This window comes from Sus scrofa, chromosome 9, assembly GCF_000003025.6.
Source record: "Sus scrofa isolate TJ Tabasco breed Duroc chromosome 9, Sscrofa11.1, whole genome shotgun sequence".
Lineage (NCBI taxonomy): Eukaryota > Metazoa > Chordata > Mammalia > Artiodactyla > Suidae > Sus > Sus scrofa.
The window spans coordinates 102,500,192-102,528,134 of record NC_010451.4 but is presented as its reverse complement, the minus strand read 5'-3'; the positions used below and the strand labels follow the sequence as shown (position 1 = coordinate 102,528,134).

Sequence of the window (27,943 nt, the reverse complement as noted above, 5' to 3'; positions counted from 1 at the left end):
TCATAAATGTGAATTTTGCTTTGACATTGTGCCAGTGCAGGAGTATATATTGCTGATTTAGGTCTCTGAGATTGTGATGATAAAGTTCAGTAGTTTTTCAGAGAAAAACAACATGCTTACTATTCTATAGGTAATAGAATAGTAAGATTATTTCAAGTGCAGTATGTTAAAGTATGTCATAATGAGAATAAGAATCTTGAATTAAAGTTACATAAGTTAAATAAAATCTGTGATTTTTTAAAAAATAGAGACATAATATTTTTAGTTGTTAATTATCAGCATCAGAATGAGCAAGAATAAAACCATGGTGAAAAAGTTAAATGTTACCAAACTGCTTTTTCATTTATATTTAATAATTTGTTGAATATGCCTTCAATATGTCTTTAAGCCTAGATGAAAGCAGGCTCCTTTGAAATTAAATTTCAGCAGTGTAGTTGAGTAGTGAATTTAAACAATTCACAATGCTGACTTTCAGTGCTTCTGAAAGCAGGAAGTGTATTACTGACATGCAGAAATATTCCAGCCCTAAGAACATCCCTACTGCCATATGTGGTAAGAATTTGTCACTAACTCACAAACCACTTCTGTAATGCAGTGAATAAGCAGAATTGGTCTTTGTTGGGTAAATCCAATTCAATATGAAAGAACTTTATTTTGCAGTGTCTTATAAGTAATTATTAGCTTATGCCTTGGAAGGAGACTGGCACATCATGGGTGTTTAAGGTTTATTGAGAGAAGGAATAAAGAAATGTGTACATAATCTTTTAGGCATGATTTTTAAATTTGAGTTTTGGGACCCTAAGTTAAATATTCTGACTCAGCTTATTAATGACTTCTTTAAATCAAATTACTTTTATTCTGGGGTCCCATTTCTTTTACTACTACTTGGAATGTTAATCTTATATTTATACTTGTACTGAAAAAGAAATTATTAGGGTTAATATTGAGGGGTAGGAAGATATTGTCAATGTAGAAAAACAGGAAAATGAGTTGTGAGGAGAATGGGCTGTGAGGAATTGGGGTTAGTAAAATTCAGTGAAGAGCTGTCTATCATTTAAATTTTCATTAAAAAATAAATAAATAAATAAATAAATTTTCATTAAAATTTTGAAGTAATAGTATTTTTCTAAACTTGAATTTTCTTTTTTTTTTCTTTTTTTTTCGATTGTAAGCGATTAAGAAGATTGTCAACTAAATATAGAACAGAAAAGATATATCCCACAGCCACTGGAGAAAAAGAAGAAAACGTTAAAAAAAACAGATATAAGGACATACTGCCATGTAAGTTTGAAATGCCACTAACGGAACAAATGGAAATGCTAATTAACAGTTTCGTAGCCTAAACTACCTTTATTTTCCAAATGAATTTGGTTGTTAGGAAGGTAGTAATTAACCTCTCTTTCAAGGTACACTATAAAAAAATAATTTGTGATCGTGCTTGCCTTTCCTACTGGCAGTAGTTTTTGTTGTTGTACTTGCCTTATCATTATTATTATTTAAGTATCATAGTTACTCTGGTACTTATTTTTAAATACTTCAAAATCCAAGTAAAAATACCTTTTGTGGACTCTCTGTTCAAAGAAGTTATTTTGTTAAAATGAAATAATATAGACCGATGATTCAATAAGTATAATTGAATGAATTTTATGAAATGCTAAAAATATTAACTCTTATCTATTGTGTGTTCACAGTAAGAACCTTAATTGATTAATTATGTATTAAAAATGAGCCATGATTCATGCCTGTGTGTCTACTGTTCTTAGTGGTCTAAAAATGTATCTCTGAAGTGATGCATAAGACTGATAGCATTATATTCTAATAATAATAATAATAATAATAATAATAATAATAATAAATTCTTAAATAGTATAGTTTTCCAGTAAAATGCCTTTAAAGTGCCTTTAAAAGCATACATATTTAAGTGTTCCCATTGTATTTGTTTGGGTTTTTTGGTTTATTTTTTTCTCTTTTTTGGGTCTCCCTGTGGCTTATGGAGTTCCTATGCCAGGGATCAGATCCAGGCCAGAGTTGCAACCTACACCATAGCTGCGGCAACATGAGATCCTTTAACCCACTGTGCCCGGCCAGGGATCAAACCTGTGTCCTGTTGCTACAGAGATGCTGCTAATCACCTTGTGTCACAGTGGGAACTCCTAAGTGTCCCTATTTTAAAAAGCAAAAATTAAATAGCTTGTCATGCAACTAGTAGGGCAGATGAGAACTTAAACCCAGGCAGTTTGTATCCAGAGCATTTGTTCTCATCTGGGGTGCTTTTGCTCCTGCAGGGATATTTACCATTGTCTGGAGATGGTTTGGTTGTCCTAACTAGGATGTGGAATGAGCAGGCTGCTACTGGCATCTAGTGGGTAGAAGATAAGTATCTGCTACACTAAACAATACAGAGGCTACAGCCTCCCCACAACAAAGAATTATCGAAGGCCAAAATTTGAAAAGGGCTGAGTTTGAGAGCCCTTGCTCTAGAGCTTAAGCTCCTTATCACTGGGCTATAGGCCGAGTAGCAGTGCCTTTGCCCTTTAAGTTATTTCAGCTTTGATAAGTCAGTTACCAATAAATTTCTAGTCATTTTAATTTGGAAAATTATATTGAAAGTATGGTGTTTAGGGATATATGTCTTCTTACTGTCATAAGAATAATGTAAGTTGTCAGTTTCCTTTGTGTATTTACCATGTCCAGTGCTTGCAGGTACAGTATTTTAAAAACAATTTTATAATTTATATAGCATAAAATTTACCCATTGTAAGAAAAGGGAACCCTTGTACACTGCTGATGGGAATGTAAATTGGTGCAGCCACTGTGGAGAACAGTATGAAAGTTCCCAGGTCACCAATCACACCTGTGCCACGGAGTGACCCAAGCTGCTGCAGTGACAGTGCCAGATCCTTAACCCACTGCACCACAAGAGAACTCCAGGAATTTGTATTTTAAAAGAGCACCTGAGATTATCCTGATTCTAACTTTAAAACACAGCTTCACAATCAGACTTAGTTACTGTCACTATGTTACAAATTGCCCTGCTGGTAACTAGAGTCAATTTTCATTGTTTTTCAAAGTAAATTATTTTATAGTTCATTAGAAAAAAATTTATCTGCCAAGAAAACATAATTCACGAAATCCGTTTATTTCCTTGTAGTTGATCACAGCCGAGTTAAGTTGACTTTAAAGACTCCTTCTCAAGATTCAGACTATATCAATGCAAATTTTATTAAGGTATGTATTAACTTTAAGTGGTATTTCGCTGCCCTATTCAGTTCTTCCTCCATACTAGTCTTATTAAAATTTTTTAAATTGCCTAAACATGATACCAACAGCAAAAGAAGTAAAAGTAAAATCACAGCCATGACATATTTTTATATGCTTTCCTTATAGCTTCCTTATTCATGAAGATAAAGATTTTTGCTTAGTTTTATGTCAGTGGATATAAAGTTTTCTATTTTTGTTTCTTTTACACTGAAGGCTTATAAATACTGATTTCTAAATCTTCTTATCTTAAATTACTCAGGCTAGAATTACTGGGTAATACTGATATAAAATTATAGAATATAAATTTAGATTAAAAACTTTTGGCAGTTTTTACTAGGTTTCGAGTGACAGCCAAAATGCAAGATTGAATGTAATCTTTAGAGATAACCTTTTTTGGATACTCTTTGATCTAAAGCAGTCAAGTTTTTACACAGTTACCAATAGAGAGACAGATTCAAACTGCTGCTTAAGTAAATAAATAACTATTAATAGTTTTTATTCATTTATGGTTTTAGTTTTTTATATATGGTATTTATACATATTTTAATATATTATCTATGTTAAATTAATAGTTATGAATAGTTATGGTTTCAAATAAAATTTCTTTCCAAAAAGTCAGTTTTACTACAATTATTGCAAAACCCAAAACTAATAGGCTAAGTGAAAATTAATACATAGGTACTTCATTCTTTCAGATGTAATGAGGTTTATATTCTTTTATTAGGACATTTGTTAAGAGTTCTAGTTTTTAATTGCCCTTAATAACACTAACTCATTGTATGATTCAGTTATGTGCTAGTTTAGTATTTTAGTCCACTATCTTGTTTGGTATATTCTGCTAACTATTAGAAATGTATATATGAGGTGTTTAATAAACTTTAAGTTGAATAATTAAAGGCAGATATGGGAGTATCTAGCTAAGAAAGAACTAGTAGGTAGTTCTAGTGTTATTTTTTAGAATTAAAGCATGCTTTTATATTTCTTCTAGAGTTAGTTTTACTGACTAGATGTTAGGGCTTCTGTTTTTAATTCCTAGGTAAATAATAATTTTAAAATTAGCCTGAGGAGAATTAATTATAAATTCTGTGCACCCTGTCTAATAAATACACAAAAGTAATAACATTTCACCAAAAGCTGAAGTGAAAGGAATATATTTTATCATGCTTTTACATGCTATGAAAGAAAAATCATTTGGAAATAGTTTAGGTGAAAATAATGCTATTACTAATAAAATTTAGGCAAGGAAATATTTTTGGTTATCATAATGAATATGAAATTTGTTTTTAACTATTTTAGGGTGTTTATGGACCAAAAGCATATGTGGCAACCCAAGGACCTTTAGCAAATACTGTAATAGATTTTTGGAGGATGATATGGGAGTACAATGTTGTAGTAAGTATTACATGTAATCATATGACTTTTTAGCTATAGTGATATTATACTTACAGCTACTGTTTACTAAAAAGAAACATATCTAGGATTTCTCATTAAATTTTGAAAAATTTGTTGAAATATTTTAAGAATAGAGTGTGATAATGTTTTTTTTTTATTTATAAAAAAACATTTCAAATCTTATCTTTAGTAACTAATAAGACAACCACCAAATAAGAAGGATTGATAGATGGGTAGAGGGATAGCTATGTGATTGGAAAAAAAGTATTATGAAATTAATGGTAGGGTATAGATGGTGGCTATACAATAAGTTTGCTGTATGTTTGAAATATTATATTAAAAAATATTGGGATGGGGGAGTTCCTGTTGTGGCTCAGCAGTTAATGACTTTGACTAGTATCCATGAGGATGCACGTTTGTTACCTGGCCTCCTTCAGTGGGTTAAGGATCTAGTGTTACAATGAGCTGTGGTGTGATGTAGGTCGCAGACACAGCTCAGTTCTGGTGTTGGTGTTGCTGTGGTGTAGGCCGGCAGCTGCAGATCCTATTCAACCCCTAGCCTGGGAACTTCCATATGCCACAGGTGTGGCCTTAAAAAGAAAAAAAAAAAGATAGTTAAATACATTCAATCTTTAGATAATTTTATCAAATATATTTATGATATTTAATAGTGCTATTTTATTGGGTAAATATCCTAAATGTGTTATTTTAATATAATTTCAAAAGACAGAAGCAAATCTATAAGATTCATAAAATTTAATTTGCTGCCATTTAGTTAGTCCTTCTTTAGAAGGTATGATTTTTTTTTTTTTTTTTTTTTTTTGTCTTTTTGCTATTTCTTGGGCCGCTCCCGTGGCATATGGAGGTTCCCAGGCTAGGGGTCGAATCAGAGCTGTAGCTACCGGCCTACGCCAGAGCCACAGCGACGTGGGATCCGAGCCATGTCTGCAACCTACACCACAGTACATGGCAACGCCGGATCCTTAACCCACTGAGCAAGGGCAGGGACCGAACCCGCAACCTCATGGTTCATAGTCGGATTCATTAACCACTGCGCCACGATGGGAACTCCAGAAGGTATGATTTTGATCATTTCTTTAACTCCTATTTTTAATATCAAACCTACCTTTTTTTGATAGACTAGATATACCTTTACTCAAAAAAAAAAAAAAAACTCTAGAAATGTGTATTTTATTGAAAAAGTAAAATTTTCTTTAACTAATATATTCTTAATCTTATCTCACCCTCACTTCTTTTTAGATCATTGTAATGGCCTGTCGTGAATTTGAGATGGGAAGGGTATGTATACCTATTCACACTTAAAATAATTGTGGAGTGTTTTTATCACTTCATTTCTAGGGATATGTATTTCTGGGCTTTTATTATATTGTGAGCTCAAGTTGTTAAAATAGTTAATTCTTTCCTTTTTTTGTACTTTGCCATTGTTTGTATTTCATCAAAAGGAACAAAGTATCCCTAAGCACATAAACTTTTTTATTTTATAAGTACATTTTATGATATACTTAATAGATTTTGTACACTTAGTAATCTTCAAATATTTAATGGTGTTTTAGTACAAACTATTTATGGACTGAATAAAATTGAGCAGGTAAAATGAATTAAATAATTTTGTAATGCTATCTCCAAAGTAAGGACAAGAAAAATTTTAACATTGGTTAAAAACTATACAAATACTAGTTTTAAAATTCTCCTACAGCATCAATTCCTAGGTCTTAATTTTTGGAGATGATTATATATTTACATAGAAAAATACTAAATAAGACTTGAGTGTGGCCTTCTAGAAATATGACAAACAAATTATGTAATGATTTGAAGTTTCCTTATACAAATATGGTTTATTAAAGTAAAAATCATTTTGAAGTTGTAAAAATTCTCATTAAAATTTTCAGCCAAGAGGCTTAACACCGTAAATCAGCTAATCTCTAATAAAGAAATTTAAAAAATTTTTTCATCAAAGGAACATGTTGCATAGAGCAAGACAGTACATCTTTTAGTTTTGTGAGCTGTTACGATATATAAGTCACTAGAAAACCATACTTTTACGAGTAATTTTTGTCATTCCTCCCAACCACATCATTTACCAATAGTAGATATATTAATATTGGACAGAAAATGAGCAGTCTAAGATTAAGAAATGTACAAACTGAGAAACTGTTAAGTAATTAAATTATCTGTTTAAGTATTATCAGTATGTATTTTAGTACCATTATTATTAATTAATCTATTGTATTAGGAAGTTTAAATTTCATCTTCCTATTTTTATTCATAGTGTTTTGTTCGTAGTAAATTGTCGGTTAGGGCTATGAATTTATTTGATAACCTTGACTTTGATTGATTTTGACTTAAAATGTGACCTTAAAATTTATAGTGATAAATTACTATAGGTTATGCATGTATGATGTTTAACTTAATTTTTGGTATCAGTTGAAATTAGTTCATATTTGAATTATAAATAGCAATGAAGTCCTCAGTTACTGCTCATCTAAATGAGGGGCATATTAGTCATAAGCTTTCACTTCTTACTAAATTAATCTCCTATAAACTTAATTTCTGTCTGTTTTAAGATGTTAAAACTTTACTAGATAAGATCAGGGAAAAAAACCTTCAAAGCAATTTAAATTGGAGTTCCTGTTCTGGCTTAGCGGTGATGAACCTGACTAGTAACCATGATGATTCGGGTTCAATCCCTGGACCCACTCAGTGGGTTAAGGACCCGGGGTTGCCGTGAGCTGTGGTGTAGTTGCAGACATGGCTCAGATCCTGCGTTGCTGTGCCTGTGGTGTAGGCTGGCAGCTAGGGCCCTGATTTGACCCCTAGACTGGGAATTTCCATATGCTGTGGTGTAGCCCTAAAAAGAAAAAAAAAAGTTTAAATTTCTCATTTTCTGTAAACTTCTACTGGGAAATCAGGTTTGTGGCTTTAAGCCTTCTAAAATACTAATAGTACTTATTCTAAGCTAAACTAACATACTAGGCAGTTCTACTTTGTTGCTCTGAGAGCAGCATTGTCAGCAGTTAATTCCTGCCTGTAAGTAATAAATCCACTTACTGTATTTGACCTATAAGAATTTAGTAAGAACTGATATATTTCCCACTGCCAAAAGTTTTGGGGTTTTTTTTTTTTTTTTTTTTTCTTTTCGTATTTTCTAGGGCCACACCCACGGCATATGGAGGTTCCCAGGCTAGGGGTCGAATCGGAGCTATAGCCTCTGGCCTTCGCCAGAGCCACAGCAACGCCAGATCGAGCCACATCTTCAGTCTACATCAGAGCTCACAGCAACGCTGGATCCTTAACCCACTGAGCGAGGCCAGGGATCCAAACCGCAACTTCATGGTTCCTAGTTGGATTCGTTAACCACTGAGCCATGATGGGAACTCCCCCACTGCCAAAAGTTTTATTTTAAATGCTAGATTGTTGCTTAAAGGCTTTCACTTTATTGGATCTTGATAAAATTACATAATTTCTTGCTTTAGAATCACTGGATTTTCTATAAAGTTAGGCTTTCATTGCCTTAAGTTTCTAAAATGATTGGATTTGATAGTGGAAACCAATGAAAACTGAATATTCTACTACTCACCTGTTGAAATGGGAAAATAAGAGGGGAAACTGATTACACTTTATATTTTAAAATTTAAAAAAATGGATAGTTTAAATAATGTATTATTCTTGTACAGTGTTTTTACCATCTGTAGAACTTTAGAAATATACTCCTATTCAGTATTTGAAACAGTCATATAAGGATTATTGTTTGCATTTTTACAGTAAAGGAACTGCAGGTCAATAAAACAGTAAAATTGGTACTTACAAAATTCTTCTGATACTGAATGGAGTGCTCTTTCCACTGCTGCTACAAATTTTATTGGTTACAAGAATAGTGCAGCAAGAATAGTGTACTATGGAGAACAATATGGAGGTTTCCTTAAAAACTAAAAGTAGAGTTACCATATGACCCAGCAGTCCTACTCTTGGGCATATATCCAGAGAAAACTCTTAATTTGAAAAGATACATGCACCCGGATGTTCCTAGCAGCATTATTTAAAATAGCCAGAAGATGGAAATAACAAATGTCTATCGACAGATGAATGAGTGAAAAACATACACACACACACACATATATAGTGGAATATTTCTCAGCCATAAAAATGAAATAATGGCATTTAAATGCAGCAACATGGATGGACCTTGAGGGTATCATATTAAGTGAAACAAGTCAGAGAAAGACATATTATATGATACCACTTATATGTGGAATCTAACAAAATTATGTAAATGAACTTATTTACAAAACAGAAACAGACTCAAAGACAGAAAATAAATTATGGTTACAAAAGGGGATAAGAGGGGTGGGGAGATACAATTAAGCATTTGGGATTAACATATCCACACTACAATATATAAAATAGGTAAACAACAAGGACTTACTGTATAATGCAGGGAACTATACTCTATCTTATAAAAAGCTAGAATGAAAAGGAATCTGAAAATGTGTGCCTATATGTGTTAATATGTTTTTAAAAAGCTACATGACCATTTGCTACATTTCTTGAGATAAAGGTTGTTAAATACTATTTTTGTCAGTGCGTTTGTAGCACTGATTTTACATTTAGGTCTAACTAAGCTTCTAATTACTTCACTGTTTACTTTGCAATAAACTACTTGCCACACAGTTTTTAAAAATATTTTGATACCAAGTTGAGTACTCTTTCCACTATGCCACAAATTTTATGCTTAATGAGAATTCAGCCAGGTATTATAGAGACTGTCATTATACAAGCATTAAAACTTGCCTGGCTACCATTTATACCAAATGGACTGCCTTTTGCCAGGTACTTTTGTTTTTTTTGTTTTGTTTTGTTTTGTTTTTTTAGGGCTGCACTTGCGGCATATGGAAGTTCCCAGGCTAGGAGTCAAATTGGAGTTGCAGCTGCCAGCCACAGTCGCAGCAATGGTGGGATCCGAGCTGTGTCTGCGACTTGCACCACATCTCACAGCACACCAGATCCCCAACCCACTGACTGAGGCAAGGGATCCAACCCGAATCCTTATGGATACTAGTTAGATCCGTTTCTGCTGCACTACAACAGAAACTCCCAGGTACTTTTTTTTTTTTTTTTTTTTTACAGAAACTCCCAGGTACTTTTTTTTTTTTTTTTTAAATATTTAAGAGATTTATTAAAGCATCTTATCACAAAGATGGAAACACGTAGAAATTAGAAACATGCAACCATCATTACCCACAGTCAAGATAAAATGTAGTATATTTTTTCTGTTTTCACAGCTGAAAACCCCAGGTACTTTTTTAAAAAGCAGTTTTTCTTTTCCAGAGGAGGATCTTTGGAGTCTACTCTGTAGACCAAGCAGCTAGCAATGAAAAACGTATACATGTATAGTGTGATTGTTTGGATACTTTTTGAAATAATATATGTACAAAAATTATTTTTAGAAGGAAAAAAGAACTTTAATAATGTCTGTTGGAAAAGAGAGAGCTTATAAGGCTCTTATGACTAATCTTGGAGAGGACACAATAGCTCACCTTTAAAAAGAGTTGGATAAGTCTGAGTCCTCCTAGCTCTTTGCGTACTAATGTTAGTTTTTCTGTTTTCTGGGAAGACAACAAGCTGAACACAAGATATTTGTAAAAGTTCTAGTAAAACAAATTAATGATTATTTACTTTTTTTTTTTTTGAACAACAGAAAAAATGTGAGCGTTACTGGCCTTTGTATGGAGAAGACCCTATAACATTTGCACCATTTAAAATTTCTTGTGTAAGTACCTATTTTTATTTAATCAGAAAATGGGCATGCTAGACTGATAAATAATTAAAATATGGTATGAACATTGTTTTATGTAAGCCAAGCAAGCACTCAGTGTTTCCATAAAAATCTATACCGAATTATAATAAACAACATTAATAGTGTTTATTTTTATACTACTTTTATTTCTTTCTTATTATGGCCATGTCCATGGCATGTGGAATTTCCCAGGCTGGGGACTGAATCTGAGCTACAGCTATGACCTACATCACAGCTGCAGCAATGTTTGATCCTTTAACCCAGTGGGCACTCTCTTACTACTTTTAAATTAAGAAGCTTTGAGAATGGTTTTTCATAAATTTATAATTTCCTTGAACCTTATTAAATAATTCTGTTAATTCTGTGTTAGTCTTTGTATATAAGTTGATCATAAGTGTTATGTATATAAGAGTAACTGAATAACTATGCTTTGATCTATTTGAAAAGTGGTATAAAGTATTAGTTTCAATAAATTCAATAAATGAGAGACCCTTGATGACTGAGATATAGTTTTTGATGGTATCTATATTATTCTCTCCATGATTGTCATAATTATATACAAAGATGGGTTTGAGAACGTCCATCCTGAAAGAGATTGATCCTTTATGACAGAAAATATGATATGAAACTTAAAAATATATATCTATTTAATGAGCTCTGGAAATGAATTAAATTCAAGTTCTAAAACTAATAGCATAGAGGGTTCCTGTAGTGGCTCAGCGGTTAACGATTCTGACTAGTATCCGTAAGGATTCAGGTTCCATCTCTGATCTCGCTCAGTAGGTTGGGTATCCACCATTGCCGTAGGCTGTGGTGTAGGTTGCAGACGTGGCTTGGATCTGGTATTGCTGTGGCTGCAATTTTAACCAGCGGCTTTATCTCCTAGCCTGGGAACTTCCATATGCTTCAGGCACGGCTCTAAAAAGCAAGAACAAACAAACAAAAACTAACAGCACAAATCTTAGAAATTGAATTAAAAGACAAAAACAAAGGAGGAGAAACACAAAAAAATAAGTAAAATATATAAGAGAGCTTTAGAAATAGACCCAACAATTTACTTTGGGTTACACCTGATTGTATCTTTTTTAATCACTTGCCAGAAATATATTGTCTTATTTATTCAACTCAAAAGACCGTGTTTAAGCACACATGGAAATTAAATAACCTTCCCTATATTAGTCAGGGTTTTCCAGAGAAACAGAAGCAATAGGATGTCGGTGGGGGGGGATTTAGCCTAAGGAATTGGCTCATGTGATTATGGAGGCTGGCAAGTTCAAAATCTTTAGGAGTGGGTAGACATTTTGGAGACCCAGGAATAGTTGATGCCTCATTTTCAGTCTGAAGACCAAGAGTCTAGAGCCCAAGAGAGCAAATACAGCAGTTCTAGTCTGAAGGTGGGCAGACTAAAGACCCAGGCAAACTGATGTTCAGCTCTAGTCCAAAGACATTCTGCTGTAGAACCAGGAAGAGCCAGTGTTACAGATGAAAGCAGTCTTCTAGAAAATTCTCTCTTACTTGGAGGAGGCTGGTCCTTTGTTTTATTCATACCTTAACTGATTGGATGAGGGGCAGCTACATTAGAGAGAGCAGTCTGGTCTACTCAAAGCCCACTGATCTAAATGTTAATCACACCTCAAAACTCCCTCAGGAATATCAAGAATAATCTATGACCAAGTCTCTGAGCACACCATGGCCCAGCCACATTACATATAAAATTAATCTTCACATTCCCCATTTCAGAATTGCTTGTTTTTGACCTTGTTTTCCATAGTTAAATGAGATATAATTTCTATAATTTTATTTTTCATTGGTTAATTCAAGAAATCTAACTGTATGATTTATTTGTACTTATGTCCCCTGAATTCCTGATGTGTATCCTAAATTTAGTGTTTTCTAGGTTGATGTAGAAAAGGACTAAAATTGTGTTACACAGACTCCTTTTAAATGCAGTCTCATTTTTGTAATGTTAACTGTAATTCATAGTAAACTGCCTGGATTTAATATGCAGTCAGTACTCTAAAATCCTGGTTATAATTAATTGTTTGTTGATTAAATATAAAAATTTTAAAAATCATAAAACATTTCATATTATTTGGAATGAATAAAAACTAATACATAACTATATTGTATTTCTGTGAGGAAACACCTTCTGCCTTACCAATTCAGAAAGTGTTCTACAATATTAAGTTCTTAGTCCAGGAAGCCTAGTTCTGTGCAGTGTGGTTGTGTTGAACATTTGTAAATTTAAATGTAATAAGATAATTATACTGAATGTCACAATTCAAGTGACAACATATAGTGCTTATAATAGTAAACAACAAAACAACTTGAAATTTTTGAACAGTTGGGGATCAGGAATAGTAAACAACTGAATAGAAAAAGTAAGCAATAGTTTATAGTTTGGAAAAAGATGAATTGGCTTTTTTGTTGGCTTTTTTTCTTTTACTTTTTAGCTGCAGCATACGGAAGTTCCCAGGCTAGGGGTCGAATTGGAGCTGTAGCCGCTGGCCTACTCCACAGCCACAGCAATGCCAAATTTGAGCTGCATCTGCAACCTACACCACAGCTCACAGCAACACCAGATCCTTAACCCACTGAGAAAGGCCAGGAATCGAACTCGCATCCTCATGGATACTAGTCAGGTTTGTTACCACTGAGCCATGATGGGAACTCCTGGTTGACTTTTTAATTGCGCTAAAAGGTAATTTTAAGAAGTCCTCCGGTATTGCCACAGCTGTAGTGTAGGTTGCAGCTGCAGCTCAGATTCAGTCCCTGGCCCAGGAACTTCTATGTGCCGCGAGTGTGGCCATAATATTTTTTTTAATTAAAAAAAAAAGTCCTCTTAATAAGTTTGATTTGATTAGTAACAGCTGGTTTGATTTGTCAATGTTGGGACTGATGTATGCTGAGAAGCAAAATTTTTCTTTCAGGGTTTCAAAATGGGAAGTAATTGTCTTGTTGTTTCAGACAAGTCAGTATTTGTTATCACTGATAAAAGCAAAAATCTTTTTTTTTTTTTTAGGGCCACGCCCAAGGCATACAGAGGTTCCCAGGCTGGGGTCAAATCAGAGCTGTAGCTACCAGCCTGACCACAGCCACAAAAACGCCATATCTAAGTGGTGTCTGTGACCTACACCACAGCTCATCCTTAACCCACTGAGTGAGGCCAGGGATCAAACCTGCGTCCTCATGGATGCTAGTCAGATTCATTTCCATTAAGCCACAATAGGAACTCCCAAAAACCAAATTTGTAAATAGAAAGCAAGTTATTAAAAATAACCGAAGTAAGTGACTTGACTCTACTTGGCAGTCAGAGTGTTTGAGACTGAGAGAGGACACTAGTCAGGAGCTCTCTCAGTTTAAGGATGAGAAGTGGGGGAAAGTGTTGGTGAAAGGTAGGGGACTGGCCAGCAGGAGCTGAGAAGTATGTTGCTGCATATATCCACTCAGACCAAATTATCAGCACAATATCCTTGGGTTTGTCTAGCCCACTACCTGTTCTGTGAGTAAAGTTTTAGTGGAGTACAACCACATCCATTAATTTACATATTTGTGAAAACAACAGCAAAGTTGAGCAAACAGACTTTATAATAAAGCCCACAAAAACAAAAATCTCTATCTCACCTTTTATAGGTGAGGAAAGGTTAAGTCCAATGTTTTCATCCATACTCCAATTCGATGAATATAAAAACATACTTTCCCCTTTTTATTATTTAAAAAGTTCAAAATAAACTACTATAGTTTAAAAAAATTAAAGGAGTAATACTGAATTTTTTATTAATAAAGCAGCATACCTTATTGCTCTTGACAATCACTGTGTAGACTATTTGTAATTTTAATTAAAAAGGCAAAGAGAATAGTTTGCTTAGTGAGAAACTGATACAGAGGCTTCATTCCAATACATTAACAGATGACAGTAAGAGACTTTTAACATGGTTATGTTGTCATCAATCAGAATGATAATTTGGGATTTTCCGAATGCATCCTTTTCCTTCCCCAGTTGGCATCCAGTTAATTCATAGTTGAATTTTAATAAGGCTTTATGGAAAGATAAAATGGTTGAAGATGTTTATAGGTCCTAAGAAGTGACATTTTGTGTGTAGGTGATAATCTGTTACATGATTCTGGGGATGGCTGTTACTTTGCAGATATTTTATTAGATGATAGACTCCTAGCTAAGTAATTGATTAACAGATACTTCTGCTTAAAAAAAAAAGTTCCAAGTAGAACTTAGATAAACAAATTGATGACTTTCAGAATGGTTGTTTTTATAATTATCAGGCACACCTGGAATTTTAAAGGTTAATTTTATATTGTGAACTTTAAATATGAGGTTATTGTTTGTTTTGGTGTGTATGTTTTTGTTTTATGTTCTTAATAACAAGTGTTTCTCTTTACTTAGGAAGCTGAACAGGCAAGAACTGACTACTTCATTAGGACACTATTACTTGAATTTCAGAATGTAAGTATTTTCCAATGAGAGGTTATTTCTAAGGATAGTTTTTAAAGAGAAGATATATAAATAGTATACTATCTTACATAGTTAAGGAGATTTGTTTTTTTAGTTATATAAAACAATGAAAATCAGATATAATACATTATTTAGTATCTTGAGCCTTATGTTTATCAATTAAAGTAATAAATATTCTATTAGCCTTCTAATTACAATAGATTCTAACAGTGCTTATGGTGTATTGCTCATCCATTTAATACTCTAGACTAATTAAATAGTATATGTAGTGTAATAGTTAAAGTACAAGTTTTGGAGGTAAGACTGCCAGCTTTTAGATCCCTCATCTGCCACTTGCTTTGAAACAGTTTGCAAATTACTCTTTCTGTCTCAATTTCCTTACCCATAAAATGAGGATAGTATTAATGATACCGTCCCCGTGGTGTTAAATGGGGATTAAGTAAATTGTTACATGTGAAGCCCTTAGATCAATACTTGGTATGTGATAAGTAGTCTATAAATGTAGGCTATTTTTTTGTTTGTTTGTTTGTTTGTTTTTTTAAGGTGCTAAATACAGTATACATATCTTAGAAATGGCAGTAAGGTGAGATGTACAGCTTTTCTATATGCTTTAGAATTTGCACCTGTGTTTTCATAATTATTGAATTTCTATTCTTGAAGGAATCTCGTAGGCTTTATCAATTTCATTATGTCAACTGGCCAGACCATGATGTTCCCTCATCATTTGATTCTATTCTGGATATGATAAGCTTAATGAGGAAATACCAGGAACATGAAGATGTGCCTATTTGTATTCATTGCAGGTACAAAAGAATCTTCTAAATTTTTTTTTTTTTTTTTGTCTTTTTGTCTTTTTGCCATTTCTTGGGCCGCTCCCGTGGCATATGGAGGTTCCCAGGCTAGGGGTCGAATCAGAGCTGTAGCCACCAGCCTACGCCAGAGCCACAGCAACGCTGGATCCAAGCCGCGTCGGCAACTTACACCACAGCTCACGGCAACGCCGGATCTTAACCCACTGAGCAAGGGCAGGGACCGAACCCGCAACCTCATGGTTCCTAGTCGGATTCGTTAACCACTGTGCCATGACGGGAACTCCCCTAAATATTGTAATAATTTGGAATAGAGGTGACATTATAATATGGGTAATATTTGGTATTTTGAAACCTGTTTCCTATCTAAGGAATTTCTTAGATCATTATATGGATTTCCAAATAATAAAAGCTTTGAATCCTGGGGCAATTTTTCTTCTCTTAATTTTTATTTTATATTAGATTCTTCTAGAAGACTTAAAATTGTGGTGCTGTGGAAATGAATCTGACTAGTATATTTGAGGGTGCGGGTTCGATCCTTGGCCTCACCCAGTGGGTTAAGGATCCAGCATTGCCGTGAGCTGTGGTGTAGGTCACAGACGCAGCTCAGATCTGGCGGGGCTGTGGCTGCAGGGTAGGCCAGCTGCTGTAGCTCCGATTAGACCCCTAGCCAGGGAACTTCCATATGCCACAGGTGTGGCCCTAAAAAGCCAAAGGAAAAAAAAAATACCATAATGCTTCATAAAACTGCAATCTATCTTTTTAAGTGACATGTCTGCATTCGCATTTGTTGCAAAAAGTAAATGAATGTCTTAGACTTCAATTTACTGGTTAATTAAATAGTTAAAAGATATTAGTGAAGATGTAACACCAAAGATAGTTTTCTTAGCCAGTTGGTTGGATTGTGATGTCTATATTAGTGAAGTGAAAGGGCTGCTTTTTATTTATGGGCCGGAGAGGTGACTTGCTTATTGAGATGTGGGAATCAGTAAAAACCTGGTTAATTAAAAAATGTTTTCTGTAGTTAATTCAGTGGTTAGTTGACTTTTTAATTAAGTAGTTAACTGGTTAAAAAGAAAAAGATCTTGTAGAATCAAAAGATAAAGAAATTGTTTTATCAATATTGTCTAGTCAGTGTATATAGTTGATAAATCCAGTATGATAGGAAGATTTTCCTTTAAAAGATAACTATATCATTTAATATTTTTTAACAACCAAAATAATGTAACTAAAGTGACTTAGAAAACACATACATAAACGGAGTCATTCAGATCCCACTAGAGATGACTTTTTTTTTTCTGCCTTTTTTTTTAGGGCTACACCTGTGGCATATGGAAATTCCCAGTCCAGGGATCAGATCAGAGCTGCACCTGAGGGCCACAGCCACTGCAAAGCCAGATCTAGCTGCATTTTTGACCTTTGTCACAGCTCACAGCAATGCCGGATCTTTACCCCCTGAATGGGGCCAGGGATCGAACCTATATCCTCATGGATACTAGTTGGGTTCCTAACTTGCTAGGGCACAACAGGAACTCCCAAGATGACTGATTTTAATACTTTAGTATATGTCCTTTCAATGTGTGTATAGTATTTTTTAAAGAATATTTCCCCATTTGATACATTATGTACATCTAAATAAGTCATATAAATATTCTTATGCAGTTCATTATGACTGCACTGTGTTTTATATTTAACCTCCATTCTTGGCATATCATATTATCCCATTTGTTTTCAGCTATTTTATTATTTATTTATTTATTTATTAATTTAGTCTTTTTTAGGGCCGCACCCATGGCATGTGGAAGTTCCCCGGCTAGGGGTTTAATTGGAGCTGTAGCCACTAGCCTATACCATAGCTCATGGCAGCGGTGGATTGGTAACCCACTAAGCAAAGCCAGGGATCGAACCTGCAATCTTGTAGTTCCTAGTCAGATTTGTTTCTGCTGCGCCACAATAGGAACTCCTATTTCCAGCTATTTTAAACAACAATTTAAGTGTCCTGTGGGCAGTTTTTTGGTGAAAGCTTTGAGCACATCAGTAATTCATTAGAATAGATATCCAAAAGTGAGATTTCTAAGTCAGAAGATACGAACTTTTTTGTAATTTAATACATATTTTAAAATTTGTTATCCATAAAGTTGATGCTCATAATTAAGCCTACTACTGCTCATTAGTCGGAGTGCCCATTTCCCCATACTTTCCCGAATATTGTTTCCTTTTGGTTTCAGTGTCAGTGTGACAGGCAAGCCATATTTTTCTTCATTTATATTCTTTTGTGAATTGCTTGTTTGTATATGTTACCAATTATTTTCATCTCTTAATAATTATACATTATATATTGACGATGTTAACTTGTAGTCATGTTGTAAGTCATGGTTTTTATTCTGCCTATGTTTTGCCACACATAAATTATTTTTAAAATATTATGTAGTAAGAGTTGTGACTACCTTCATTTATGATTTCTGTCCATTGAGCTATGCTTAGAAAGTCTTTCCCTAACACTAGTGCATAAAACTGCACAGTTTGTAAACATTACATTTTTAATCCATCTGGAATATTTTTATGATGAAGGTAAGAATTTAACGTTTGCTTTCACTTTTCCTGTACCATTTATTAAATGGTATATCTCCTTCTCCCTTTTTTTTTTTTTATATTGGGCTGTAACCATGGCATATGGAGGTTCCCAGTCTAGGGGTCTAATCAGGGCTACAGCTTTCGGCCTACACCACAGCCACAGCAACCCCAGATCCGAGCCGCATCTGTGACCTACACCACAGCTCATGGCAATGCCAGATCCTTAACCCACTGAGCGAGGCCAGGGATCAAACCTGCAGTCTCCTGGTTCCTAGTTGGATTTGTTTCTGCTGCATCATGTTGGGAACTCCTATCTTTCCTCTTTAATTGAAGAATTCACCAAATACTTACCTGTTTCTGAATTTTCTGTTGTGTTTGACTGATCCACTTGTCTGTCTCTGTAGTATCCCATTTTAACCATCAGATTTAAATATATATCATTTAACCCTAGTGACTCTTAACTCTAAAATTCTAGAAATGTTTTGATGTGCAGAACTGAAAATATATCAAGTGGTTAAAAATTAATATTGATGTTTATCGTTAAGAGCTTCATAAAAATCCTATGTTGCTTACAATGTACTTTATAATGTACTTTCTTAGATTACATGTTTAACAAACTACTGATATTTCTAAAGTTTTCAAAATATGCCCTAAAGTGCTGCCCAACTTTTTTTCTGTCTAAAATTACTAAGGTGATGTCAGTAATATCTTTAATTACATAGTGATTCTCAATCCCTTAGGAGCATATATCTCCCTCTAGTTGAAAATCAGTTGCCTTAAAGTATTTTTGTCATGTTTTAAAATAACAAATCTGTGGTGTTTACTTTCTCCAGGTTCTGTTAGTTCTTTAGGATATTAGAGAGCATTAGCAGCCTTTGTTTCTTTGGTGAAATCACTGCTGGTGTTCAAACTGGTTTCTAGGGCTTGTAGCCTTCTTCATCTTTCCTATAGATTTTGCAGATTGAAATGATAGAGTTTCCTCCTCTACTGTAAAGCACTGGAGCCATCTTGAACATAAAAATAAATTTGTCTCTACAAGATAGTTAGCTAGACAAGGTTTTCTGAGATAGACTTAGACTTCCAAAGTGAAGACTTCTAGGTATTCGATGAACTACTTTTGGAAGTTCCTTAAATTAAATAAAAACAAGATATAAATTCTAATGTTAAGGATGTTTGCCATGCACAAATTTTAAGTTGTGGTTTGTTTCCATAAATAAGTAGAATTTGTTAAATTTCTTAAATGATTTTTTACTTATGAATATTAACATATCCAGCCACATTTATTTTACAGTTCTTTTATCACAAATATCAAATTGTTTTTTCCAATTTTATATCCATAGTGCAGGCTGTGGAAGAACAGGTGCCATTTGTGCCATAGATTATACGTGGAATTTACTAAAAGCTGGGGTAAGAATAATTTTTATGTAGCAATATATCCAGTTGATCTACTATGATTTTCAACTTAATGATTTGCTGAATAAATTATAGCATATGTTTTGCTACACATTACTTTTTTAGAAATAGCTTTGCTGTGTATGCGATGAAGACAGTAAAGGTATAAATGATGCAAAGTACCTTGAGGTAATACACTGGGCAACAAGGAAACATGTTGTCATCCGTTTGTTCTGGATGAATTAATACCCACATTAGGGATGTAAATTCTGCATTAACTTTTCCAAATATAGCATCCCTGTTGCCGTCTATATTTATTCTATATATAAGTGTAATCAATTCAGTAAATATTTATGCCTAACTGGAAACATATGTAGTATGGTGGTTAAGAATGCTGACTGGAACCAAACTTCTGTGGTTAAAATTCTGGCTCTGTCATTTATTAGCTGTGGGATCTTGGTCGAATGTCTTATTCTAACTGTGCTTAGATTTCTTCATCTGTAAATGGGGATCATAATGTTAATAACTCATAAGAATTAAGTAAATTCTTAATTTTGTAAAGTTCTTTAGACCTATGTGTGACATGTTGCAAGTGCTCAATTTATTGTTGGTTTTTATTACTATTGCTATTATTATTGCTATCACTGCTATTTTCAAGAAACTGGGTTTGATACTATGGAGAATATAAAGATATAGCCCTCATGGTAGATTTGAAAAACACAGGTCTCACTGTATGTAGATTTGGTTTATTTGTTGGTTCTACAGTACGTTTATTTACTATGCATTAGGTAGAAGCTTTTATTCTTCATAGCCTTATAGGATTTTTTTAGGGCCACACCCACAGTATATGGAAGTTCCCAGACTAGGGGTTGAATCAGAGCTGTAGTTGCAAGCCTATAGCCACAGCCATGTCAGATCTGAGCTGCGTCTGCAACCTATACTGCAGCTCATAGCAATGCTGGATCATTAATGCACTGAGTGGGGCCAGGAATCGAAACTGCATCCTCATGGATACTAGTCAGGTTTGTTACCGTTAAGCCACAATGGGAACTCCTTAATAAAACACATTTTCTAGGATGTTTTATAGTCTCCAGAGATGTAGCTCTCTTAGCTGGTCCTTATATAGCCAGCCCAGGAAACTGGCCTATAGAATGAGTTCAAATCTTTTGTTTACAGTCTAATGCCAAATTGCCTAATCTTTTCTCCTCCTTTGAACAACTCTCCTTCATTAAGTCTTAGGTTTTATCTATATCAAGCTTCTCAATTCCCCATAGATTATACATTTCATCTGTCATGCTTATGTATATTTCCTTCTCTTTTCTCTCACATATCAATCAGAGTTAGTCATAGCATTTTTATTCCCACTGTATTGCAACCGTACATTGGCTGGACATTTATCTGTTTACATATCTATCTAACTCACTAGCTGACTGCTAAAGGTCAAAATTAGCTCTGTATCCATAATCCCAAGCACAGTGTATGATACATGGTACATAGTGTTCAAGAAATATTTTCACTTATCCAAGTATATAAGGTATACATGTAGAAAAGATATATATGAAAAGTTGAAGACTATTCTTATTATTTTTCTGAACAGTTGTCCAGAGTTCATGTATTAAATTCTCTGTTTTAGAAAATACCAGAGGAATTTAATGTTTTTAACTTAATACAAGAAATGAGAACACAGAGGCATTCTGCAGTACAAACTAAGGTATAGTTTTTTGTTTTGCTTTATTAACTATATTTTATAAATGCCTTATTTTTTTTAAATGTCTTTTCCTTTATTATTTCATCTCCCTAATAGGAGCAATACGAACTTGTTCATAGAGCTATTGCCCAATTATTTGAGAAACAGCTACAACTATATGAAATTCATGGAGTGCAGAAAATTCCTGATGGAGTGGTAGGTATTCTCGACTTACTCATTTTAGAAAACTTTTACTTTTTACCAAGTTGTGATATTTAGCTTTTTTAATTTTCACCTTGTGTTTTATCTAACATGAAAATATCCATTAGTTATTTTTATTTAACTTTTCTTCTTCCTGTTTGAATCTCTATGGTGATATTTAATGATGCAATACAAGTTAAATAATATTATAAATAAAATATAGTTATGAATATAGATCTTAGTCAAAAGTTATATAATTCAATATTGTTTTACCTATAAATTACTTTAAAAAAATTAACTGCATTTTTCTCTCTTCTTTCCTTCCACCCAACCAAATTATTCTAAGTTGATTCTCCATGAATTTTATTTTGTCTTGATGATATAAAGCTTTGTTGTTATTTTGTACATATTTTATTTTATTTTACCTTACTTTATTTTGCTTTTTAGGGCCACCCCCACAGCATATGGAGATTCCCAGGCTAGGGGTTGAATCAGAGCTGTAGTTGCCAGCCTACATCACAGCCACAGCAACACCAGATCCGAGCTGCGTCTCCGACCTATACCACAGCTCATGGCAATGCCGGATCTTTAACCCACTGAGCAAGGCCAGAGATCAAACCTATGTCCTATGGATAATAGGTTTGTTTCTGCTGAGCCACAACAGGAATTCCTGTACATGCTCTTAATTAAGTAAAATTACAGGACCACAATTATAAATCTCTATTCTTGATTTCTCTGATAATTTAGAAGTAAAGTTAAGGAATTTAGAAAAGCTCTTAAAACAAGTTGTGTATTCCAGATTTATTTTTGAAGAAATTTGTAGAAATGCTAATCAGCAATATGACTTAATAATAAATGTTATCTGTTAGAAGTGTTTACAACTAAAATCACTTCCTGGAGTAGGAGATATAAAGAGAAATTTTATTTTGGAATCTAGTAGCATTTGACTTGGGATTTAGAAACACTTCAGTAGGCAAGCATCTCTAAGGTATGCACACATGCCTTTTTATCTTACATATAAAAAATATTACCACCAGTTATCAACACCAGGATTTTCAATTCTAGGATGATACCAACAGTAGTTTGTGCTGTGGTCCATCTATTATGCTTGTGCTGTGCATTTTAGATGTGATATTATTGAGTTCTGAATCTTTTCTCCTCAAATGTATTTAAAATTTTTTTTTTTTTTTTGTCTTTTTGCCTTTTCTAGGGCTGTTTCCCAAGGCACATGGAGGTTCCCAGGCTAGGGGTCTAATCAGAGCTGTAGCCACCGGCCTACACCAGAGCCGCAGCAACACTGGATCCGAGCTGTGTCTGCAACCTACACCACAGCTCACAGCAGTGCCATATCCTTAACCCACTGAGCAAGGCCAGGGATCAAACCTGCAACCTCATGGTTCCTAGTCAGATTCATTAACCACTGCACCATGATGGGAACTTCTATTTTTAAATTTTTTAACATACTCTGTTTTAATGTTCATTTTGTTCTGCAGCAGATACTATATCCTTAAGATTGATAATTAGGTTCTCATTTTTTTCTTTTGTGGGCCTTGATACAGCTCTGTTATGTGCAGATAATTAATATACAAAATAACTTCAGTGAAATGGGTCAAGGTGGTCAAAAAGTTTAAAAAAAAAACAACTTCAGCAAGCTCTGCTTGAAACAGGAAGATACACTAGAACCTAATCTCCAATGGATTATTTAATTTCTTTTTTTTTAAACTCTTCTTTCTTCTTTTTTTTTCATGTCTGCACCTATGGCATGTGCAAGTTCCCAGGCCAGGGATTGATCCAAGCTGCAGCTGCAACCAATACCATAGCTGTGGCAACGCTGGATCCTTTAGCCCACTGAGCCATAGAAGGAACTCTTGGACTATTTAATTTCTAAAATTCCTTTCAACTTCAAAAGTTGGTGGTTGTTTTAACTGGCAGTGGTGGTTTTAACTGACAATAAAATCAGCCAAAGCGAGCTGTGAACATTATGACAAATACGGGGACAAAAGCTGTAGATAAAAAAGCATTAGAAGACAAAAATGTACAGCAAACATAGGTAAAACCTAGGAATCCAAGGAGAACATTGTTCTATTTTGAAGTTCAGTGACTGGGGAGTTTTGTCATGCTGTGTGGTCAGTGGCTCTCTGAGTTGCATTTCTGTATTGCCACATCGAGTCCTTTAATGATAAGAAGTTTAACATGCTCAGAGAGCTTACGTCCTCCAGAAGTTCTTTTTTCCTCTGTTGGTCCTTTCCGTTAATGGCTTCACCATTCTCTCATTCACCCCAGAATGATGATCCTTTATGAGACCTTTCCTTTGTTACATGTTGTCATTTGCCTGCAAATACTCTTACTCTCTCTTCTTCCATTCCCATGTGTTCCGTGCTTTCCTTTTCTGTTCTTTGTCAGTGTCTTATCCACTGCTTTTATCTTATCCACTATTCTACATGCTACCTTTTATTCTCAACTTTTTAATATTTTTGCAACTGTATTTCTAATATTTTCACTTATAACATCTCCTTTCACTGATTTCATAACTTCAGTATACTGATTTTATCACTTAATGTGTTTATTACCCTCTCATTTTTTTGCCTAATGATACTACCACACTATATAGTTCTTGAAGTTATGTCTTTGTCCTTTACATTTTTGTGTCCTCTCCACTGCTTACTTTTGAGTACCTTTCATATACAGATCTGCAATGCCTTACTTCCTGTTTCAGAATGCTCTGAAAACCTATAGTTGTTTTGTGTGTGTGTGTGTGTGTGTATGTTAGGTATACTCATTTGACTTGATATGACATGAGGTAATTCATGCTGTGCTATTAAAAAACTTTTTTTTTTTTTTTTTTTTTTTTGCTATCTCTTTGGGGCCGCTCCACGGCATATAGAGGTTCCCAGGCTAGGGGTCTTATCGGAGCTGTAGCCACCGGCCTACGCCAGAGCCACAGCAACACGGGATCCGAGCCGTGTCTGCAACCTACACCACAGTACACGGCAACGCCGGATCGTTAACCCACTGAGCAAGGCAGGGATCGAACCTGCAACCTCATGGTTCCTAGTCGGATTCATTAACCACTGCGCCACGACGGGAACTCCTAAAAAACTTTTTGAAGGGCAGAAATAGTTCAATAATATAGAAGCATTTTCATTTAGTTCATCCTTAATCTTTATTTAAACTTTATTTAACCTTTATTCTTTATTTAATGATAATATTTATATATTTTGGTATATAAAATATTAATGAGTGTTATAGTTCTATAATATAGAAGCATTTTCATATGGTTCATCCTTAATCTTTATTTAAACTTTATTCTTTAACGTTTATTCTTTATTTAAAGATATATTTATATATTTTGGTACAAAAATATTAATGAGTGTTATGGAGCATGATTGTTTACTTAATAGAAGTAATAAGCAAAAGAATCATTAATATGTGATAGGAATCTTTATGATGCAAAGTGCCATTAACCTCTGAATCTAAAAGTGTAAAACATCTGAGGATCTAAAAGTGTAAACCAAAAGTCCTGATTAACCTCAAGCAAAAACCAGTTTATACTCCTTGTCTAGGTATAAAAGCCCTAATTTGGACAAAAAATTTTATGGTCATCCTATCTATAGCAGCCATCCCAGCAACAGATTTCGCTGTTTTGGTAGGTGCCTATAACTAAGGATGAAAGCTTTCATTCTCATAACGTAATTCTTGTTTTGGTCAGAACAAGATACATAGTAAGATGTGTAAGACACTTCTAATGCATCTGATATTAAGAGTCAGATACATTAAAAATTGCTGGAAAGTTGAAGTCTTTGTTTCTTTTTGCTGGAAGTACTTAGTGGAAAAGGACACTGGCAAGATACAGTTATATAGACAAAGAAAATGCCACAGTGTGGAGTTCCTAATATGGCTCAGCTGTAACAAATCCCAGTGTGCATGAGGACACAGGTTTGATCCCTGTCCTTGCTCTCTGAATTAAGGGTCCAGTGTTGCCATGAGCTGTGGTATAGGCCAGCAGCTGCAGCTCCAGTTCATTTCAGCCCCTAGCCCGGGAACTTCCATATGCTGCAGGTGTGACCCTAAAAAGATGGATGGATAGATAGATAGATAGATGGATGGATGGATGGATGGATGGATGGATGGATGGATGGATGGATGGATAGATAGATCGATCGAACTTAGAAGACTCAGAAAGAAAGAAGGAAAGAAAATGCCACCTTGGACACAGTGTAAGTGTTTTGATTAAAAAAAAAGTCAGCAGTTTCAGAGTTCTTTTAGTAATCACAGTATATGCAAAGATAGTTTTTTTTTTTCTAAAGTTATCTGAGATGTAGGCAAGGGTGAAAATCATTCTTGTTTTCTGGCCCAGAATTAATACAGCCTAGCTATATAAAAATGAGGTCTTTTCTGAGGCAGAAATTAATTCAAGACAATGTTTTATGTGATAATTTCACATCTTCTCTAGTCACAGTCCTAAGGTTCTTATAGCTGTATTGAGTCTGGATCACTCCTCTTAATGATTTCACTAGTCCATGTGACTGGCTATCCCTAGGTGGGGGGAGGGTGCTCTCGTTATTTTGGGGGGTGTCCATTTGGTTAGGCAGTGATAGAGGGGCTTTATGCCCTAATGGATTAGGGCATTCTGTGGTGACAGAAGGATGGTGGAGCAAGAAATGATCAAAGTTAGTTCTGGGACCTGTTTAAAAGTAGTAGGTAGCAATAGAAGTCCCCAAAAGTTTGGGAAAGGTGAAATATGTAAGACTTATTTTGTTGTTTTTTTTTTCCCCCCTATCTGAACATGTTAAGTTTAATGTAGTAATGATGCTTGAAAAAAAGATCTTCTTTGATCTTTACTTTCTTGGGAAATCTGTTTCTTTATAGATTTGAAATTTGTTGAGATATGTTGAAATGCTGCTGTATATGATTGGTTTTTCTGTAATTGGGGAGGAACTGTTTTTGATAAATTTTCTCATTGAATTTGGTTTTTCAGGCTTATGTATAGAGGATATAACACCCATTTTATTATTTGGCAAAAATTTAGCATTGTTTTGAGTATTTGAAAGCCCTGAAACAATTTATTTGAAACATGAAGAAGGAAAATTATTTTTCCCTTAACTTTAATGAGCATTTTTTTTCTTGGCAGAATGAAACTAACACAGAAAATATGGTCAGTTCCATAGATCCTGACAAACAAGATTCTCCTCCTCCAAAACCACCAAGGACCCGCAGGTATTGTACCTTATTTTCTTTGAAAGGATACTTTTTACTCACTGTTACTTAAACAAAAAATCCTGAATATTTCTAAGTTATTGTCTATAACTTTTCTTATTCTTTTTGTTTCGCATGTAGTATATGTATGGCAGCTGATTTTTCTTTTAGCTGGTGTACTATAAAAATTCTTTCTTTTTTTTTTTTGTCTTTTTGCCTTTTCTAGGCCTGATCCTGAGGCATATGGAGGTTCCCAGGCTAGGGGTCTAATCGGAGCTGTAGCCACCAGCCTATGCCAGAGCCACGGCAACGTGAGATCTGAGCTGCGCCTGTGACCTATACCACAGCTCACAGCAATGCCAGATCTTTTAACCCACTGAGCAAAGCCAGGGATCGAACCTGCAACCTCATGGTTCCTAGTCGGATTCGTTAACCACTGCACTACCATGGGAATTCCTAAAAATTCTTTTTAATTTGGATAAAATTTCAGTAGTTTACTCTACCAGAACAGTGGATATAACCATGAGTTAACCATAACTTATCTTTTGTTTTTTTTACTTAATGAGTTTTATTTTTTCCATTACAGTTGGTTTACAGTTCTGTCAGTTTTCTACTGCACAGCAAAGTGATCCAGTCACATATACATATATACATTCTTTTTCTCACATTATCCTCCATCAGTGACTAGATAAAGTTCCCAGTGCTCTACATCAGGATCTCATTGCTTATCTATTCCAAATGCAGTAGTTTCATCTATTAACCCCAGATTCCCAGTCCATTCCACTCCCTCCCCCTCTCCCTTGGCAACCACAGGTCTGTTCTCCAAGTCCATGTGTTTCTTTTCTGTGGAAAGGTTCATTTGTGCTGTATATTATATTTCAGATGTAAGTGATTTCATATGGTTTTTGTTCTCTTTCTGACTTCACTTAGTATGAGAATCTCTAGTTCCATCCATGTTGTTGCAAATGGCATTATTCTTTTCTATGGCTGAGTAATATTTCATTGTGTACATGTACCACATCTTAATCCATTCATCTGTTGATGGAGATTTAGGTTGTTTCCATGTCTTGGCTCTTGTGAATAGAGCTGCAGTGAACATACGGGTGCATGTGTCTTTTTCAAGGAAAGTTTTGTCCGGATATATG

General features: G+C 34.5%; 1 protein-coding gene and 1 long non-coding RNA gene across 6 annotated transcripts in view; one reads left to right on the top strand and one right to left on the bottom strand.

Annotated features, from left to right (window-relative positions):
- LOC102167692 overlaps positions 1-27,943 on the bottom strand; it is a 120,896-nt gene that overhangs the window by 27,287 nt on the left and 65,666 nt on the right. The window lies entirely within an intron of this gene.
- PTPN12 (protein tyrosine phosphatase, non-receptor type 12) overlaps positions 1-27,943 on the top strand; it is an 83,056-nt gene that overhangs the window by 35,835 nt on the left and 19,278 nt on the right. For all 5 annotated transcript variants that reach the window (XM_021102557.1, XM_021102555.1, XM_021102556.1 and 2 more), the window contains exons 2-12: positions 1,173-1,281; positions 3,152-3,228; positions 4,558-4,653; positions 5,914-5,952; positions 10,370-10,441; positions 14,871-14,930; positions 15,600-15,742; positions 19,663-19,729; positions 21,348-21,425; positions 21,519-21,617; positions 26,734-26,819. In XM_021102557.1, coding sequence (XP_020958216.1) covers positions 1,173-1,281; positions 3,152-3,228; positions 4,558-4,653; positions 5,914-5,952; positions 10,370-10,441; positions 14,871-14,930; positions 15,600-15,742; positions 19,663-19,729; positions 21,348-21,425; positions 21,519-21,617; positions 26,734-26,819 — 926 coding nt within the window. The remainder of the gene's footprint in view (positions 1-1,172; positions 1,282-3,151; positions 3,229-4,557; positions 4,654-5,913; positions 5,953-10,369; positions 10,442-14,870; positions 14,931-15,599; positions 15,743-19,662; positions 19,730-21,347; positions 21,426-21,518; positions 21,618-26,733; positions 26,820-27,943) is intronic.